We start from the raw sequence: 20,506 nt of genomic DNA, 5'->3' as shown, positions 1-20,506 counted from the left end.
AGGGTGGGAGTAACACACTGCTGGGGGTCACCCTCGTGGTAGAAGGAAGGCCACTCCACTGTCATCTTTGTCACAAGCAAATTAAGCGTGACCTGTCGCGAGCTAACGAGGCGCCAAAGCTGGGGAGGCAGTTCCAGAGCAGCCAGATGGCCAAGATGAGGGTTGGCCTTGCAGCCAACACACACCCTGGGTCTGGCATGGCTACAGGGAAATGGGTGAGTCTGGAAGGGCTGAAAACACAGGGCATGCAGCTGAGAATTAGAGGGTTGGGAGCTGGTGGAAAAACAGGATGGGGTAGGGGCAGGGATCCCAGGTTTTTTTCCACTTCAGATTCCTCCTGTTAGTACTCTCTGTCTTTGTTGCTCAGCTATGGGTCCAAATTCAATGTCAGAAATAAATGAGGACTTTGAAATACAAACCAGGAGTGGTTTCTGTTCTTTTGGCAGGCAGCACCCAAAGGGCTTTATCCAGTGCTGCCTGGAAGCTCTACTGGTGCAAGGGTTTTTCCTCCCCACCCTTCCTGCTCCTGCTCCTCTTGTGTCCCCTGCTCCTTCCTTGGCTCTGGCCTAGGCACATGCATCCCAAATGCACAGTTTTATAGTTTATCTCTTTATTGTGACAATTTTTTGGTGTGTTTTGGCAGTTGCCCTTGTAGTAGGAAGCCTGCAGGGCAGAGCAGAGGGATGCTGCTGTCCCTGCCCTGCTGCAGGCTGGCCTTGGTGCCCTTGGACACGATGACAGCAGGGACAGGCTCTCCTAACTCACTCTTCAGTAGCTTTCTAGGCACTGATGGTTTGTCTTGTGTAAAACCCTCTCGGTGGAGAGGGAACAGTGATGACTAAGTCATAAAATCCTTCCTCGCTGAGCAAGCTGCTCTACAGGGACTGGCTCCACAGCAGGCCAAGTGGGGTGGCTTCAAGTGGAAAGTCTGGCTTGAGGGGGCTGCTGCCCCTGAACTTGGAAGGGAAGTAGGGCCTGGCAGTGCTCAGGATGACTTGAGGCGACAGGACCAGCAGCAGGCCTTCCTGTAGTACCAGTGTGAGCACAGCTTCACCTTCAGCACCAGCACGCAGTTGGCCGTCGCTTTGTCTTCACAGGCATCTTCTGGGGAGCAGAAGCACACACAGAAGGGATTACAAAGGAGGTGTGCTTCCCCAGCACGGACATCAGGGACTGAGCCAAGGGCTCCTCCACCTCCCTGCCCTCCCAGACGTACCTGGTGCCTCCGTGGGGCAGGGCTGGAGTTGGCACATCTGCCTGGCCTCTGGCTTGGCCGTGGGGTCACAGCCCTGGGCCAGCGCCTCCCCCTGGTAGCACTTCACCTCCCGCAGGCGCACGCCAGCACCGCACGTCTTGCTGCACTGCCGGGGTCAAGAAACAGCAGAGAGAGCATGAGAGCCATTTCCTGGTTTTCTGCAGCTCCCAAGTTCTTTGCTCTACTGAGGTCTCCCAATCCCTGCTTTGGATCCCTGGTCTTGAGGAGGTTTGGGTCAAATGCCACGCTGATCTCAAACTTACTCTCCATTTTTCTTTTTGCTGGAGGAAAGCATCCCTGAGTTGAGATTGGGGCAGAACAAGGGAGAGTTTGCTTTTTATCTCTTTGCTGCAGCTCAGAATTGAATGCAGCTCCATTTTTGTTTGGAGCATTGATGCTGTGATAGAAAATGGAGGAAAAGGCTGGTATAAGCCAGACACAGCTCCCAGTCTTCCCATACCCTAAATGTTCACTAGTTACTAAGGGAAAGAGGGAAAGACAAAACTTTGATTTCTGGGAGTAGAGGAGACATTATTGTCCTGTATGCTTGGAGTGTGGTGCATGCTCTTCTTGAGGCAATAACCCCCATGCTGCATAATTTTCTCCAGCCTGCATGTGACAGTATCATCCTGCTGCAGAGGAGCATAACTTGGGGTCCCATCCAGACTTGAGAGATCCATGGCAGAGCAGAACTTGGGGTCCCATCCAGACTAAGCAGATCCTTGGCAGAGCAGAACTTGGGGTCCCATCCAGACTTGACAGATCCTTGGCAGAGCAGGCTGCCAGAGAGCCTCAGCACAGATCTGCTCCACCAACCAGGTCTCTGAGGCCTCCCCTTCCCCGCCACCCCCAGCCCTACCTGGGACCAGGAGGTGGTGAACCACGTTGAGCATGGCCTCCTGAAGCAGACAGCTTGTTCCTCAGGCTTTGGAGAGGTCTCACAGCGTTTCTCAGGGTACTCCCTGTACAGCCCATTCTCCAGGCCCACGCACAGCACCAGCCGGGTCTTCACCCCTCGCCCACAGCTGGCGTCACACTGCGAGGGAACAGAGCAGCCTGGTGACAAATGGTGCTCCAGCTTCAGGCAAGAGGCCATTCTGCTCAGAAGGGAGGCTTAATGCCTGTGCTAACACCAGTCTGACAGAGGGAAGTGCTGCCCAGGCCACAGGGGCAGGGACAGATGCTGGTAATTAGTGTTCAGCTGAGCTCACCTTGGCTGGCCTCGAGAGCAGCTACCACAGGGCGCCTGGAGCAGAGCTAAGACTGCAAGAGCCTGTTCCTGTCTTATTTTATGTGTAGCTCTGCTCTGAAAATCCAGATAGCAAATGCATGTAGCAACCTACATCTTGGAGTACTGCCAAGCTTTCTGTGGACCCAAGGGGACCCAAGTGGTGCAGTGCAGGTGATGTGCACAGACAAGCACTGCTGAACCCAGAGCTGTGCAGGCTGAGCTGGGAGGGCTCTCTCCCTCAGGACACCACCAGGAAAAGCAGCAGGAGGCAGGATCTGCTCCCTGATGCCCATGCAGGCAGTTGCCAATTTGAGATTTCACTGCTTTGAGTTCTTTTTCACCACAGCAGGGCCAGCACAACTGGCTTGCATCCGCCCTTAGTCATCCTGAAAGCTCAGAGCTCATCAGTGGAGAAACACAGCAAAGAAGCTGGCATAGGCAAAGGTGGAGAGCTCAGCTGGTCTTTCTGAGCTCTGATGAGTTTTACAGCCGTGTCACAGCTGAAAATGGCACTTGAGGACTGTGTGTGACCCACATGGAGGGCTACAGAACCGCCAGGTTTAACCAGCCTGTGCTTGTTACTGGTGCTGGAGGAGCCTCAGCTGAATGCAGTCAGCAGCTATAAAGGGAGCAAAGTGAGAAGAGAGGCTTAGCCATGATTGGAGGGAGGAGAGCTTGGCTACTTCCCTTATTTCCTAGAAACCTTCTTCCTTAGTGCTATGTGGATCCCTGTTTTGCTCGAGACTTCAAAGAAAAAGCCCAAGCCTCACAACTGACTCAATGTGTTTCTTTGGATACTCTGGGATTTGGATCAGCATGTATGGCAAAGCATGAAGTCTTTTGGCCTTGAGCAACAGAAAGAGAGTAAAAAAAGTGCAGAGACTGAGTGTTGGGGGGAACAGAGCACCTGGACCACGTTCACTGGACTGTAATCCCTGAAGCAAGTACCCTGTTATGGTCTGGATGTGACTTCCAGCACAGGGATCTGCGCTGTGGTTCAGGTTTACCTCCAGCTGTTACTTATCAGAGATGAAGCTGGTTTTGGTCAGACTTTCTCTTTACTGGTGGGAAACTCAGGTCCTCTGTGGGGATGAGTGAACACGGCTCTGCTGAGGAGCCAGGTGGGAGAGCATTTTCCTCAAGGTATTGCTGCCCTCCCGTGGAGCTCCTTGGGAAGGCAGCAAATGCCACAAACTTTGGGGTTTTTGTAGGGGATGGCAGGGACAAGCTGGGATACTCCTTCCCTCTTTCTCAAAGGAGCTGGGGCAAGGATACAGATCCATGTCTGGAAGTACAGCCGTGCTCTGCCAAGTTCCTAACACATCCTGTGGGATATTGGGTGGAAAGGAGCTCTGAGGACACAGAGCTTGGCTTTACCTGCTCCCACTCCTGCTCCAGCCAGTGTGCAGGGCAGTTCTTGTCTCCACACGGGTGGACAGCCAGGGGCTTGGTGGCCGGGTCACACTGCGAGCTGGAGATCACCTTGCCCTCCAGGTTGCGACACGCGATGAAGCGGCTCATGCGCCCCTCGCCACACGAACCTGAGCACTTGGAGAGCAAAAGGCATTTAGACACATCAGAAAGCAGGGGACTGGACAGGGCAGGGTTGGGGGTGCCTGCAGAGTTAAGTCCAGAGTCCAGCCCTAACACTGGGACTGTTGCACTGCATCCCAAGGGGCTTTAGATGTTCATTTAGTAAGGCTCTTCCATTCTCCAGGTGCCCTGAGCTTCCCAGATTATTGACTAGAGCTCAGCTCACACAGTTAACCAAAATATACACAACGAGAGCCAAAACCAGAGGTTATTTTAGCTTCTGTAGCTTGGCCCTGCCCGAGGAGAGCCGACAGAGATGTGCAGCAGGTCTGCCCAGGCGTTCCCCGCCTGCAGCCCAGCGCTGGGCGCCAGGCCGCAGCCCGGCCGCTCTCACCGGGCCCCAGTCGGAGGCGGTCCAGCGGCGGTCGCAGGGCGGGCCCGTGCACTCCCTCTCGCTGCTGGGCCTGCGGGACTCATCGCACAGCGGAGCTTCCACGGAGCAGCGCACCTCGCGTCTCATGGTCCCCGCCGCGCCGCACCGCGCCGAGCACTGCAAGGGACACAGCGAGTCAGCCCCGGCGCTCGGAGCACGGAGCAAGGTGGGGAAGCGGCTGTGCCGCCTCCTGTTTCCCTCCTGCTGCTCTAGGAGGGAGGGGAAGGGCCCCAGCAGGGACAAAAAAAGGTGTGTCTGCCTCTGTGTCCACCTCTACCTTTGCTGCTCATTTATTTTGGGACCTAGAGCTTCAACACATCAATGGGTCGATGCCTAAACTGCTGTGTAAAGTCACTGGGCCACAACCAGAGCAGTCAGTCAAAGGGGCGGCAATGGACTTCTAGTTGTTTTGTATCTCCATGGTAGTTTCTCATTTGTCCCTTTCACTTGGTCACTGTCCTGCTTTAGAAGTGACCTTAGAAAAAATGTTTTGCAATGGATTTTGTCTGCAAAGTCCAGCTACAGATAAAGGCACTCCATGTGGAGAACCAGGGTGCAGTTGGCCAGGGGCTTCCTCAGCACCAAACACCTTCCAGCCACCTTCCTCCAGGCCATCCCCCAACCCTGGTACCCAGCTCTGGGAGCGAAGCCTACCTCAGACCACTCAGAGAGCTCCCACTGGGGCCCACAGGCCTTGTTCTTGCAGGCTTTCCTCTCCATGGGCCTGGCCAGCCCCGCTGCCTCGCACAGATCGTCGTACACGGAGCTGTCGAAGCCCGGTGCCAGCATCTTCCAGCAGCGCACGGTGCGGTACTGGGAGCCCTCGCCGCAGGTCCGCGAGCACTCGCTCCACCGGCTGGTCTCCCACCTCCACGAGCAGAGAAAGCACAAAGGAACACCCAGGTAAGGGGGACCAGGGGCATGGGGTGGCAGAAACACAGGCTGCACACCCAGGGCTCCCTCACCCAGCAGCTGCTGCTGTGGCTCTGCTCATCACGTCTGAGTAAATGTGGTTCTGGCCTTTAGCAGGGTCCCAAATTCTTCCCCTCTTTTTGCTTACAGGGGGATATGAGGTCTTGTTAGTTTAAGCATACCTTTCAGCCCAAAAATGGCTGTATGCCTTGAGCAGAACGTGATCCTTAGAAAGGTATCTCCCTGTGGACAGCTGATGTCACTCCCACTCACCTAGGCTGGCAGTCTCTCCCTGTGCAAAATTCATGGGTGGGTTCTGGTCGGGTCAGGGCGTCACAGTAGGATTCATCCACTTCCACTCCATCGTAGCGCACACACATGGCATAGGAGGTGCTGATACCTGCTGGGCCAGCAACACCCTCAGCTGTGCTCCATCAGAGCCAAGAGCCTCCTCCCAGCAGCACTGAACAGCTGGAGTGCTCACTGCATCTGAAACTCTTCCTGTCATATAAAGAAATACCAGGATTCTCTCCCTCAGCAGCCCAAAAGCACCTCACTTGATGAAGCCAAACCTACCTGAAGTGCAGGTGGAGCTGCAGGGGGCATAAGCTGAGACTTTCCAGCGATACATGTCAGCCAAGCTGATGTCATCGTGGCCCACGGGGCTCACATCAAACTCATTGCTGTGGAAAAAGGAGGTGGTGTGAGCTAAAAATGAAAAAAATTGCTGCAAACATGAAATATAGGGAAATTCCTCCTTGCTGTCTTTGAAGGTGGAAAGAAAGCCAGTATTTCTGCTTTCAATTTCCCCCACCTTGGGCAAGGCAGACCACTGATGAACAGAGAGTGCAAAGCCTTGATCCACCTCCCAAACTGAACTAGCAAGGAGGAAGCATCGTTCATAGTGAGTCTTGTGTATATCAGGGTTTGCCAGCCATGGGGATGCCCTCAGCTTGTACCTTGCCTTGAGGCATGATTTGAGTTGGAAAGAGAAGCTCAAGCAAGGTGCCTCTCATATCATATAATGTGGTGGGGAGATTTCATATGTGGCTTGCCAGAAATATTTAGAAGTTGCTCCTCAGTCTCCTGACAGATGTTTACAGAAGCTTATGTGCCCAGAAAAATGGGACAGGTAGGGACATGATGGATATATGGCATGCTGTGGATTCTTGGCCTTATTTACAACCACACCAGGCCCTTCAACACCATTTCAGGGTCCACTGACCCTGAAATATATTCCAGGAGCTCTGTGTCGGGCCAGTTGTAACAATCAGTCTGGAGGAAGCACCTATAGCAGCTTCCATGGATAGACACTGGTGAGTGGGGACATCACGGACAGCAGGGGACTGGCTTGCCCTCCCTCCCCAGCCAACCATGCCCAGGAAATCAGGTGCCACCTTTCAGTGCCAGGGGCTCGCAGGGGCTCTGCCTGGCTGCTGTTGGCGGTGGGGCTGGCCCCGAGCAGAGGGCTCTGTGCAGATGCCATCGTGCTGGAGTTGGCTGCTTCCCCCTGGCTCCCAGCCAACACCTCCACCTTCAGCTCCTCCAGCGAGTTCTTGCGAGCCAGGGCTCTGTGGAGGCCCTGGGGCCAGTGGGGCCAGAGCCTGGCAGTGGAGTTCCTGGGGGCCAGCCTGGCTGCCAGGGGCTGCAGCTCCCTGCAGAAGGCGGCGTTGTGGGGGTCTCGGTGACACAGGCGCCTGAGGAGACGGAGCCTGGAGGACGTCCCACGGCTCTTCTCCGACAGCTCGGGCCTCCTCATGCTGTAGGGCACAGCTGTGCTGATGGAGATTTGGTTGAACCTGAGAGCTGGAATGAAGATACAAGCTTTAACTATATGGGGTGGCTTGTACTTCAGGCAAAAAACATTCAGTGTTCAGCCTAAAAATCAAAAGATTTCTACCAGGGAGCATCAGCAGGCTTTAATTACCTCAGCCAAGCCTTTACTCTGTCCACCCACTACTCTGGAGCCCCATTTAAGCGCCAGTCTGGGCCTTCAGTCTTGGGCTGCACAGTGCTGCACGTGTTCTTATTCCTGAATTGTTGTATGGCTCTCCCAGATCAACCTCAGATATGACTTGTCCCCTTGCTGTGCCCTGATGATCACTGGACTGTTGCCAGGCCCTGTTGCTGTCACTGCCCTATCTGCCAAGCTCAGGCCCCAAGTGAGTGCTCTGCCTAATCCATATTACAGGATCACAGAACCACAGAATGAACCAGATTGGAAAAGACCTTTGAGATCATCAAGTCCAACCTATGACCTAACACCTCCTCCCTGTGGCCTTCCTCTCTCAGCCTCTCCTTCCCTCAGTTACTGGCCCAGGCTGCCCCCTGTCTCCACCCCTCTATTTACCATCCTTCCCTCCTGTTCACCCTGATGCTAAAGCCACCTCAGATTTCAAGAAGACCACTGCAGAATGTCTGCTTCCAGTCAATACAACGGGGGAAGGAAAAACAAAGCAACCAACCCAACTCTGTTTCTTCACCAACTGCTGCTGCTTCCTCCTCCTCTTCCTCTCCTGCTGTGTTTGCATGGTAGACCTGTCTGATCTGAAAGTCGTACTTCTCCTTCTCTTCACTTTGTTCCCAGCCCCAGTCCTGGGTCTGACTGGTGGAGTTGGTCTGGAAGAAGTGTGGGGGACCAAAGTCTAAATCTTCTTGCCCTTCCCTTAGAGGAAGCTGTTCACTGGTGTCTTCTGGTGACAGGGAGAGCCACGTGGCATTGAAGTCTGTCTGGGCAGCTCTGGAATTGGCTGGAATGGGATGGCTCTGGCTGGTCCCTGGTAGGTGGTGGTAGAGAGGCCTGGCAAGAGCAGGGGCTGCAGTTCGGAGGGGCGGTGTCCGTGGCACAGTGTAGTCGTAAGTTATGTGAGGCATTTTCCCATTAAAGTTATAGTACTGGAGGAAACGGGGAAAGAAAACAAAACTGTTTTTATTTTAAGGGTATGAATTTCCCCAAAGCCTTTTCTAGCCACATCTGTTTGGTGATGGTTGTTAAGAGAAGACAGCATCCTCATAAATCCAAAAGGAAAGCCCCCACCCACCTGCCTGGCTTCCTCAACCCCCCTACAGCCAGGTTTGGCTTGGGAACAAGATTGTACTCCTGTTATCTGAGGGAGGCAGGAAACCCTAAGGCTGGTTCCTCACATACCATGGCATTCAGAGACTGGTTGGTGGGCCCATGAGCTATGATGTACTCCAGCCCATCCGAGTTCAGGCTCGAGGGCCGCCGGTACTTGAAGACGGTGCCGGCCACCCTGAAGTTCTGAGGGTTGTCAATGGCAGAGTTGCCGTTGAAGAAGAAATGTCCAGATTCATCAGCAAGTGCTTCAAAGAGAGAGAAAACAGACAAATGGGACATTCTGCAGAGCTCTGGCACTGAGGAGAGCAAAGAGCCCACGAATGAGGAAAGCCCAGCAGAAAGAGAAGCCCAGGCCCTGCCCATAGCCAGCTTGGGTTCCAAATGTCTCTCCAAGCACTGGAGATGTGGTGGCCTTGGTTTTTGGAGAGATGAAGCACCCATGTAGCTGCCCTGGAGGAAATGCTCTCTCACAGCATAGGTGGCAGTGCAGAGAGCCTCCTCCCAGCTCCCAGGCAGCTGAATTGGGGCCTCCACACCCATCAGCTCCTCTGCTCACCCAGGATGTTTTCTGTTTTCCTGCGCTCGATGATGAGGATGTCTGTGGCACCAGCAGGGATGTTGGTGATGAACACATAACCTGAGGAACAGAACAGAGCATGAGGAGACCCCCAGGGCAGAATAAAAAGGTCTGGGTGGGAAAAGCAGCTCATGGGACAAGTGTGGTTATAGGGAGGCAGCACTGCCCTTCCAGGAGCAGGGTGCCAAGGACCTAAATGCACATTGCACCAGTCTGTGAGCTCTCATCCCAGATCTCCTCTGCAATCCCATTAACAGATCACCATTAGGGATGTCAGTCTGAGCACTGCTGGGTTTGGAGTCGGGAAGGAACTGCACAAGGAAACAGTCTGGCTTTGGGGGTGTGGATGCTTTCACACTCTTTCTGGCAAGAACACAGAAAAAAAAGCTAGTAGTGATCAGGGCTGATGCTGAACAGAGGGTGGAAAAAGAGCATAGGTCCCCTCAGCTCCTGACTCCATGGAATTTGTCTCAGGAGTAACATAAAAATTGACCTTTAAAGGGAGAGGAAATAAGAGCCTTTTAAAGTTACATGGTTTGGCAGTTTGTCTTTCCCGCTGGAAACGCAGGTCCTGTCTGTTCTGTAAGATATTTTGAGGGCTGGAATGGGAGCCCAAAACTGTTCCCCTACTGCTACAAGGGGTAAGACCATTACCCCTGCCCTGGAAAGGGGCCTGAGTGCTTTTCTAGGCTGCTGTTTGCAGGGAGTGAGGCAAACTAGTGAAACAACATCAGTGTGAAATGTTGTTCCAAAACATCCTCAAACCGCAGTTGGTTAATTACTAACGAGCATACCACAGTCCATTCCTGCTGTGGTTGGAGGACAGGGCCACCAGGCTGCAGGGAACCTCAGCCCTATTTCAAAGGGGTCTGTCCCTCAGCTGTGCCAGCCACAGGGCTGGGGAAAGCAGGAGATTAAATGCAGGTTGAAAAAATGCTGTGACCCTCATCATAGCTTAGGTTTCAGATGAACACGTAGCACAAATAAAAGAAGATTCATTGATCTCTTCACATTATCTGAGGTGGGCGAGATGCCAAAATCAATAGGAACAAATAGATCCCCAGCTGCTTCCTATTCTAAACAGGTGAAGGGAAACCTTACCAGCCTAATACAGAGCACATCAAACCACTCTCCTCTGATGATTAAGTGAGAAGGACAAAACACAGAAGGCGTTTAAGCAGGGCTGGTGGCACTCCTCAACTCTTTCCACCAAGCAGCTGGGAAAGCTCCTACCCACGTTCAAGCCAGTCCCCCTCCATGCCAGCTGGTGGTGAGAAGCAGCAGGTGAAGTCTCCAGACTGGTAGCAGGGAGTACCTATCTGTGAGATTGCCTTTCGGAAGGTGCCCGAGACACGGTGGCAAGTGCTGCCGTCCCCTCCACACACCCTGCATCTGTCCATGGTCCGGGGCGAGTACAGGCTCCCATCGCACCCAACTGGCTGCAAAGCACAAAACAAGAGAGGGTTTCCTGGGCCAGCTTATCTCCACAGGGGCAGGGTCTTCCCCTGTGTGCTCTTCTGGGGGGTTGTAATGAATGGATCCAATGTGAGGCCTCTGCTTCAATTCCCCTCGGCTTTGTGCTGACCAGGAGGTGCAGCCATGCAAGTGAAATCCCATTTTCTCTACTGCTTCCTGCCAGGGCCTCACCTCACACTTCCCATTGATGCAGACCCCTTGGTAGGTCCTGTCCTTGCAGGAGGTCCCATCCTGTGCTCGGGCCATCAGCTGCCTCTCTCCGCTGCGGGTGGTGCACTGCAGGTCACAGGGCTTGTTGGAGATGCTGGTGTAGTCATCTGCAGGGACAGAGGCACAGGGTCACCAGGCAGCTCAAGGGGGACCTTCCCCTTGTCCCTGCTGATGGTTTGATGCCACCCTGGATGTTCCTGCCACTTGCAATGAGACCCCAAGGCCACGGATTTTACAGCAGTGAAGGGGTCACGGTGTGAGGCTGCACTGGGGACTGTGCCAAGCAGAAATATTTCCTGCTGGCAAACCCTCTTTCTGCCATGCCCTTGTAGTGCCATCACTGTGCCCAACATGGGAATGTGCACCAGCAGATCCCAGGCCACACATAAATGCACATAAAAGAATAAAGACAGGGCTGTAAGAGGGGCACTGACTGTGTGGACTGGTGGCCAGCTCTGCCCCATTCACCTGAGCAGCTGCAGATGTTCCATGTCCCCTTGGCAGCTAATGGAAAAACAGGTGAGTCCAGAAACAGGGTAGTATCTCAGGTGAACTCAGTCTGGGCCTCAAGGGACACCTGGACACCCATGTGAAGTCACTGCGTGGGAAATGGATGAGCAACCTGTTCAGGGCAACCCAGAGCAGCCAGGAGCATCCATCCCTTGTCCCCTAGGACTTTTCTGTGCCCAAGAAGACCCTGTGAGTGTTTTCTGACCCTCACCCCTGGTGTGAAGTTGTGAAAACCCACCTGGATAGAGGGGCATCCAGTGGTAATAGTGCTTCCCAAAGGCTTTGGCATTGAAGCTGGAGCACTGCTGCTGCTTGAAGCTTGCTGTGTTGGCTGGGCAGGGCTATGGAGGGAATAAATGCAATCAGAAAGTTCCCTATCGATCTCACAGCCATTCTTGTGACAGCTGCTCCATCCTTGCAGGATGAAAATGCCCTGTCCACCCTGGAAGGAATTGGTGATGGGCTTGGAGGTCCCCTAAGGGAGGCAGAAAGGCCAGGCCCTCATTGCCAAAGGCCTCTCAAACAGCTGCCTTTAACAGCCCTGCAAAAATTCCTCCCAGCAATGGGAAAAGCAGCAACAAGAAAAACACACTGGAAAAACTTCATCCCCCCACCCCACAACAAATATGCTTTTACATCCTTTTGTCCCATCTCCCAGTCCCAAAGAACAGAGCCCATCTCCCACATCCTCAAAGGCACACCCCCCCAGGAGAGGACCATACCCCTTCTCTCCATCCGGAGGGACCAATCCCACCCCCAGTGCTGGTGATTTTGCAGCCCCAAGTAGGACCCCCTGTGTCCCACACCCCCAGTAAGGACCAGGCAGGACTGGAAGTGGTTCCCACCTGCTGCTGGCACAGTTGGTAGTGCTTGGCTTGACCAACACACATGGTGCTGTTTGTTCCCTGGGGCATCTGGAGCCTGGAAAGCAGAAGTTTCCTGACATGAGCTGGAGCTCTGTGAATACCCAGGTACTGAGGATGACACAGGAGTCAGGCCTGACTTAAGTGGGAGAAACAAGGCAGGTGTTTCATCAGAGCTTTCTGGATCTAGACTGGCCAACATCTCCTCTGAAACACATCTTCAGTGCTTTAAGGGGGGCTGTGACTTTGGGCTGGGCTTGTTTTGGGGTAGGTTGAGCAGACAGGGAGCAACTGCAGTATTGGCACCCCTGTGCCCTTCAGCTCTGAGCTCCAGAAGGGCTGATGTGACCAAAAGACAACAGAACCTGATGGTCCATCCCTCCTATGGATGTGCCCAGGGCTTGCAGTGACTGGGGGAGGTGATTCCAGAATCCAGAATCCTGTGCAATAGGCAGAGAGTCTGTGCACAGAATCCACTAATCCACTGTGCAATAGTCAGGGGGACTGGCCACCCCAACAGATGATCAGAGCAGGCCTGGTGCAGGTGATGAGCCAAAACCATAGGAATTTCTCAACACTGGAATCTTTCATTCTGGCCATTGTGAGCTCTCCAGGAGATACTGGAGATGCAAAGACAAAAAGGAGATACTGATGCAAAGACAGAAATAATTCTTGAAAGCTGTGCAGATATATGGAGAGTGGCTGAGAGCACAGGTTAAGGCAATGCTGTAATGATCTGCAAATAATTTAGGCAGTGTGTAAAGACCTGCAGCAGACAGTGTGTAAACAGCACTGGGAACTGAGGATACAAGAACACCAAAAGCAGATTCAGGCTGGCCTGGCTGCAGGTACTGCAGCTGTCCCTCCAGAGCAGTGCTTTACATGACACAGGCAGAGCCTAAATTTGCAGGAGACTTCAAAAGTGCTATGCCTTTCAGAAGCAGAGGCTTCCTGCAGATTCAGGCAGAAATTATTTTGTGGCCATACCTGGCTCGCACTTAAGCCGTTCACCTTAAAGCTGCAAAAACCTTTGGGCTGGGATTTCTCTTTTTTTTTTTTTTTTTAATTAAATTTGATCCCTGGACTAAAACACCACAGCAAGCCCTTCCCTCCCCAGCTGTGAAGTCAAGGATGGAGCAGGCATCACATGGAGAGAAAAATCTCTATTCTGGAGGCAGGCAAAGGGCAGAAGGGCTGCTCTGGCTGTAGGGGTGCAGGACAGCCCCAGGCTCCCTCCCTGTGCTGTTCCCCACTGCTTTCCCAGGGTGCTGGAGAGGAGCAGCAGCAGCAGAGACATGCAGAGGGAAGGTCCCACAGCACATCTGCACCTTCACCGTGCTGCCAGCCAGCTCACCAAAAAGGAGTTTTCTGCTGCAGGGAGCAGGGCAGGCTGGGGCCCTGCTCTGAGGTGCTCTGCTCAGGAGTGCATTCACGCAGAAGGGAAAGCTGGCTGTGCTGCAGGGTGCCTGCTCTCATTAACAGCCACAGCCTGGGCAGCAGGGCACAGAGCTGCTGCAGGACCAGCAGGAGGAGGGGGAATGGTGGCAAGGTAGCCCAGAGAGGAGAGCAGAGATTCAGGCAGCTGCAGTTCCCCTGCTCTCCCCGCTCCCACTGACCCCAGCACTGTTACAGCTGCAGGGGACAAATGCAGATGCTGCCAGATAAATGACAGAGGGGACAAAACTTGCCAGCTCTGCAGGGAATAAAGAGGGGAAATTGCTGAGATGTGGCTGAGCTGGCTGCTGCCGGCAGTAAATCAGGTCCCCATAAGGTGTCTGGCAGTTTGTGCCCACATCCTGAGCACAGAACTGGCCACAGCAGCCATGGCAGTGAAGGTTTGTGAGGGAAAGGAGAAGAGGAACAGAGCCAGCCCATAACTCTGTCACTTTCAGGACTCCAAGAGAGGAGCAGCCCCTTGCTCCCCATCAGATAAGCCAAGCTGAGTGGGTGCCATGGGGAGCCTGTCACCTGCCCACTGCAGCGTGCTCCTCCTGTCCCCTCCCCACACACAGCAGCTGCCTTCCTTTCCCAGGGGCCGCAGAGGAGGGAATGGCTGGCCCTGCAAGCCCAGGGGTTCAGCCCCACAGCACAGCCCTGGCCATGGCCCCAGCTCACCTCTGTGTGAGGCAGTGCCTCTCGCGGGACGCCACTCCCCCTCCGCAGGAGCGCGAGCAGGTGGACCAGGAGCTCCACTCTCCCCACCACTTGGTGACCTCTTCATCCCAGCTGCCAGCTCCATCTGCTGCCTCCCTGCTGTCCTGACAGAAACAGAGCATTGTTAGCTGGAGCACCTGGCAGCCCCTCACCACCAAAGGCAGCTGTGCTGTCACCTGGGTGCCTTCTGAGCGCCCAGCAGTGGGACGGACGCAGGGTCTGAGCCCTGTGGGGCCACACCAGGATCTCAAAATTAAAACTTCCCTCCAGGACTGAGTCCTGCATGGGAAACAGGATCCCTTGGGATCTCATGGGATGGAGAAGGGCTGTAGGGCTGGACATGTGTGGCAGAAACAGCAGCTGCAGCCTGGCCCCACAGCATCGCTCCCACCACAGCTCACTCCTGGCTCAGGAGGGAAGAGGAAGAGCTGCAGCTCTTGGCCGTGCAGGGAAGCTGGGAGAACACAAGTGTCAGTCCTCAGAGCTGCATTTCATGAAAACCCTTCCCTTTTTGACCAAAGCATCTCAGATCCAGGCTCCTATTCTCTAATAATTTTCAAGAGAGCTTCAGAAGCAGAGCCTCTCCCCACAAACCCCACTATGTTCAGAGGAGGAATGCTCCCTCTCCCAGCACACCTTGCTGGGTCTCACCCTTTAAATTTGGCAGACCTGAGCTCCTCTGGCCCCAGCAGGGTCCTTGCAGTGGGCTGCTGTTGGCTGTGCCTCCACAATTCCCAGCAGGTAAGCAATTCCGTGGTTTAGTTGGGTTTTTTTCCTGGCAGTGTTTTCCTGTTTAGTGTCTGATGGTCTAAAAGCTCCCAGGGACTTTGGCAAACTTGCCTGTGCAAGAACTAATCTGCTGTTTGGTGAAACACAGCTGTGAGTAGTGTTGAGTGCAGCCCTGAGTTTAACACAGGACAGTGACTGCAAGGGATTTATCCAACTAAAATGCCAAGTGTTTAAATATTGATGGACAAAAATTAATACTCAGTGTGTGTGAAGTGTGCTTTCTTAAAGCAAGGGCCCAGGGAAGTTGTATCAGTGCTACTGTTAGCAAAACATGCTGGGTTTAGTTGGTCCTGCTGTAAAGAACCCTCTGCAAAGCAGAACTGATGGATGGGAGAGAAAACTCTGCAGGGTTTGCTCATCTCCAGATGTGCTCTGCTCACTGCTTGGGCTGTCTCTTGGCTTTTATGCTCTTTCAGGGTGTGATAAAGCCAAAGTGCTCTTCTTTTTGTGGTGTAATTCCTGCCTGAGAACTTGTGTTGCTCAGAGCCTGCCAGCAGAGCAGCCTCTGGGCAGAGGAGATGCAGCTGCTTTATGCAAATGGTTTTGAGTTGTAACTTAAAGGGTTGAAATGTGCACAGTTGCCTCTTTCTGATAGCCAACTCTGCTGCAGAAAAGCACCCTGTTACCTGAAGCTTTGCCCTCCAGTAACTGTAACAGCTGATTTCAAAAACAAGATAACAAAACTCTTTGTTGTACTTCAGTGTTCTGGCTGGAGCTGACAGGGACCAAATGCTGTGGCCAGCAGCTGAGCTGCTCATTAGGAAAGTGAAATTAAGAGAAACAGACATGTTTTCAAAAATACCTTTTTCTGTTCTCCCAAACCATCGTCTTAACCAATTCCCTATGAGAATTTTTGTCTCGCTGTGTATTATCAGACTGTAAATGGAAATTCTGACTATGTAGCTTCCACACTTACAAAGGAAATAAACCAAAATTCTCTCATTGTAAGGGATTTTCAGCTAAAATCTTCCCCTGACCACTCCTATGCTGCTTTGTGACACATATTTCAAGGCTGGGGTGGAAGAGCTCTTCACAGCTGTCAGGAAGGAGAATTCCAGTGATTTATCTGGTGGCTGAGTGGAGAGCTCAGCACAAAATTGATTCTCCCATAGCTGGAGGAAAACCCAAAGCTGGTGTCTTGCCCCTTCAATAAGGCACATGGGCTGCCTGAAGGTAAAACCATGAGTAGCTGTAACCTACAAGGCAGTCCTGCCCTGAGGATCTTGTGATCCCAACAGGTGAGAAGGGGCAGAAGCAGAACAGGTGTAGTGAAATAATCTGCTCTGCTGATCTGCCCCAGATACAAGGCAGGGTTTGTGTGTGTGGAATGGTGGGAAGCTGCAGGCTCCTTTCCAGGGTTCCTGCTCTTGGGGTGCTGTGCCTGGGTGCAAGGAGATCAGGGATGTGGGGGCACAGCTGAGGATTGGGAAAGATCAGCTTCCCTGCCTTTGTGAGCTGCTTTCTGTGAGAAATAGGATAGGACACATCTCTGCACTGCACCTCAGTGACAGGATGAAGATTTATTGGAAGATGCTGGTCAGGGAGATTTGTTCTTTTAATAGAAAGTGTTCTCCCATATCCATAATCCCTGCTCCTGCTTCCTCTCCCTGCTGGAGGAATCAATCACTTTTTAAGTAGATTGATTTGGCTCTCAGGTTTTCCATGACCAAGCTCCCTTGCCAGAGCTTCCCTGGGAGCATTTATTTTCTTGTGTAAGCAAGGACAATGCTGAGCTGTCCCCTTGGCCATGTCCCTTATGGCTTGACTGCATCAGAGTCCTAGGCCTGGACTAGGAGTGGGAATTTCAGGTACTTGGAGCTGGGGCAGCTGGTTCCAATCTGTGCTGAATTTATTGTATTGTCAGAAATAAGTCTGCATTGACCACAACACCCAAATGGTTCTTGTTTTTAATTGAAGATACATGCGTTTTCCAAAAGTCTAGATAATAAATTAAGGGCTGTGGGACAGACTCCAGATTAGATTAACTCCTAGCTTCAGTTTCCCAAGCCTCTCATTTGTACAGAGTTCACTCATCCCAAGAGTGAATTCTGGACAAATGAATCCCCCTACCCACCTACTCCTCACAGAGGGTGAAATAAAAGGGGCTGAATTTTGAACTTTTTTGCACTGTCCTGGTTATGAGAGATGCTGGAGCTGCTCTAATTTGCACTGTGCTGCAGAATCATGGAAAAGGAGCAGGCTGGAAACACCAGAGCACAGGACATGCACAGGGCTCTGCCTGAAGGAGACATGATTCCTTAGGTGATGGGAATTTCCATCCCTAGAACAGACAGATCATATTCCAGCTCAGCCAGGTGCTCCCCACAAGAATTCCCCCGAGGTTCCTGTGCTTTGGCACCTGGGGGTTGCAGAGCTGCAGCTTTTCCTCTCTGGGGCTGACCAAGGCATTCCTGTGCTGCACACCCGAGCTGGAGGCCATGGCAGGGCTGCCCTGGGAACCTGCAGGGAATTTTCCAGGATAAAATGCCTCTCTCCATTCTTGCCAGTGTCAGGAACACCACTCTCCAAGCTACTGAAAGCTCTTTCTGCCCAAGCCAAGGCCCAGCAGCTGCTTCCCCTCTCCCCCCTGCCAAACAAAGGCTGCCACAAGCAACAAATGCTCCAGCCCTGCACACAAGGGTGGGCCTGGCCTGACATCCTATCGGATTTCCAGGCGGCCTTTCTGAAGTTTAAAGGGATAAAATAAATTCTCCACTGCCTCTCTGTCATGCCCTGGATGAGCTCAGAGCTGCTCTGGCTTTCCCAGAGACCTGGGAATGGCTGCAATTACCAGTCCCCCGTGTTGCTTATTGTTGTGCCTAATCTTGAGATTCATTAGAGCCTGGAAAAAAAGCTGTCTGGGAAGAGAGACCACAAACATGCCTCCTTAATAGAGGAGCTGGGGGAAAAGCTCTCTCTGCAGCCTTGAGGGCTGGGCCACCACTGAAGGGCACAGTAGCTGTCGTAAAATGTTCTGCTCAGCCCTGTCTGAGCGCGTAGGACAACTCGAAACAGCAGCTGAAAATGAAATAAATTCTTCCCAGACCTTTTCTGGGGCTGTTAACTCTATGTCCTCTACCAAAAATTCCCACAATCCCTTTACTGAAGGGCTTCTCTCCACAGCAAACCACACCACTTAGTGAAATACTAAGTAGCTTCAGATGTCTGAATGCCTGGAATGAGTGGCAGATTATTATCTGAGAATGAATGACCGTGTTCAACGCCCCTGGTTTGGGTTCCCCATCTCATTCTCTGGCTAAAGCTGTGGTGATACACTCCACCAGAGCCCTGAGAAAAAACAATAGCAGTTGCAATTATGTTGGGGTTTGTATAAAGCTATTTCTCATCCTGTCATTGTTTTACACTATTTGTGTAGACTAAATAGTCTGTGTGAGAGATTCAATACTGGAAGCAGACACAAACCCAAATTTTCCCTAGAAAAGCTGAAACAAGGTATCTGAGGAGTTTTTCATTGGAGCAGGTATCTGAGGTAAAACAAGCAATGCAGAATAATTTTTAACGGATCAGGAAGAACAGTAATCTGTGGGAAAATGGAAGCTTGTTAAGGATGTGGAATTGCAGCAGATAAGTAACACAAATGTGGCCGTGTAATGAGGCACAGATGAAAAGCAAATCAGAAAACCAGTGAACAGAAGCCAGTGGAGAAACTACCAAGTTCTGTTCATAATCCTGCCATGACAGAAGGTTCACAGGCAAGTGCTGCACGTCATTGCAGAACACTGGGTCCAAGTCAGGTCATTCCCTGCAAGCAGGACAACTCTTGTCCTGGGGCAAGCTGCTAGAAAGGATGGAAAACATGAGACACATCTATCAGTAGGTTTTGCAGAGGCATTGAATGCAGTTAGGAAGGAAGTTAGTTCGGAAGCTGCTTGCCCAAACTGTGGATTGATGTTTTCTGACACTCTTTGTAAAATGTTTTATATGGACAACGGGAGGGCAGGGGGAACCACAGGTTAGTTACCCAGTGAGCATTTTGTGTGCTGCCTCGTAGCAGAGACCGACAACAATCGGTACCAGCCACCGGGACAATTCACAGCACATCATCTGTGATCTGAGCGCTCCGTGGGGAGCAAGGGAATCTTCAGGGCAGAGCTGGTGTGTGTTTATCCCGGGGAGCCCTCCTCCCACCTGGCGATGCCCTTGTGCAAACACAGCTGCTGGGGCAGGAGGGCACACGTGTTGATGGAGGAATCCATCCCGGTCGGTCCCGAATTTCACATCTGTTTAGCCTGACCTGGCTCGCTCTGCCTGAAGCTTCTGACTTAGCCCTGCAGCTCAGGGTAAACAGAACAGGCAGCAGATGGGCAGGGAGGTAACAACAAAGTGGGAATGAGACATTTGAGCGTCAAAATGAAGACAAACTCCAGAACAGGAGACACTGCTGCTCCTCAGACCTGAGTTATCCCCAGTAAATCTGCACTGTCTGGTCTTCCCTGTGCCTAAAACGGCTCATGTGGGATTGCTTTATCCCAGCCGTGAGTCTGGGGGTGGGAAACACAACCCAAAACCCTCTTCCTTTAGCAGAGCAGAATTCCTTAGGCAGCAAAGAAATGCGGCCGGGTTCCCCTCGAGGAAGCGGGAGCGCCGAGGCACAATGCAGGCAGTGACCCGTGCGGGCAGGGGCAGTGCCGGCGCCCCGCGAAGCCGGCGTTTGTGCCGGGAACACGGATTTCACGGGAACGGGGCTGCTCACCCCGGCTGGGGCTCGGGAAGGAGACGGGACAGGCACAGGGTCTCGGTGAAACAAGTGCCCCGGGAGGAGGGCCGGTTCCGGGCTCCTTTGTGGAGCAGAGGAGAGATGAGGGCAGCGCGGGGCGCTAATGCCTGGACAGGCTCCCCATGGTTAAAGCAGCTGCCTGAAGCCGTGCTGGGGGTGGCAGGGGGGACAGGGAAGGGGGAAATTTGTTTGTTTCCAGCCCTAAACTTGAGCCAGCCTCCCGCTAGGGAGGGATGGACGTGGTGGGCAGCTCCGGGCGAGCCCCCGGGCAGGGAAAGGCGCCGCGCCCCCGTGGTCCCTCTGGTGATGCTGGCACCCTCTTGGTGCATCCTCACACCCCCATCAGCCTTTTGTTAGCGCCGGGCACGGCCAGCGGGCAAAGCCTGCTCCTCGGGGTCACCCTGGGGAACAGGCGACGGAACCCCCTTGCCTGTGCAAGGGAGGGAAGCGCGGGGATCCCAGGAACCTGAAACCTGCGGGGAAGGAAGGGCGAGGGGCCGCGGGCGGGACCCCGCTCCGTCCGTGCCTGCCCCGCCGCGCTCGCCGAGGGGAGGGAGGACGGGAGGGAAGGCAGGCAGGCAGGAGGGAGGCTCGGCGCTTACCTTATCGCCCAGGGGGGCGGCGGCGCGGAGCAGCAGGAGCAGGAGCGGGAGGAGGAGGCGGCGGGGAGCGGCGGCCATGCCGCGCTGCTGCTGCCGCTGCCGCGGAGGAGGAGGCGGCTCGGCGGCCCCACCAGCGGCGGCTGC

At 53.4% G+C, this 20,506-nt stretch overlaps 1 protein-coding gene across 1 annotated transcript; it reads right to left on the bottom strand.

Annotated features, from left to right (window-relative positions):
• Positions 1-650: 650 nt before the first annotated feature.
• LOC131086969 (ADAMTS-like protein 2) lies at positions 651-20,440 on the bottom strand. The gene is made up of 19 exons (XM_058030275.1): positions 20,363-20,440; positions 20,144-20,161; positions 14,195-14,337; positions 12,062-12,137; positions 11,455-11,557; positions 10,668-10,813; positions 10,336-10,459; positions 9,000-9,080; positions 8,513-8,688; positions 7,830-8,259; positions 6,762-7,170; positions 5,941-6,047; positions 5,638-5,764; positions 5,107-5,320; positions 4,414-4,569; positions 3,864-4,034; positions 2,115-2,291; positions 1,217-1,361; positions 651-1,104 (listed from the first exon to the last, which is right to left on the bottom strand). Exons 1-19 carry the CDS (start codon positions 20,438-20,440, stop codon positions 986-988), a joined length of 3,000 nt encoding a protein of 999 aa, XP_057886258.1. The 3' UTR covers positions 651-985.
• Positions 20,441-20,506: the final 66 nt, after the last annotated feature.

The sequence above is a fragment of the Melospiza georgiana genome, chromosome 9 (genome assembly GCF_028018845.1).
Source record: "Melospiza georgiana isolate bMelGeo1 chromosome 9, bMelGeo1.pri, whole genome shotgun sequence".
NCBI lineage: Eukaryota > Metazoa > Chordata > Aves > Passeriformes > Passerellidae > Melospiza > Melospiza georgiana.
Note: the sequence above shows the minus strand (reverse complement) of the source record. Positions and strands in the feature narration are given on the sequence as shown.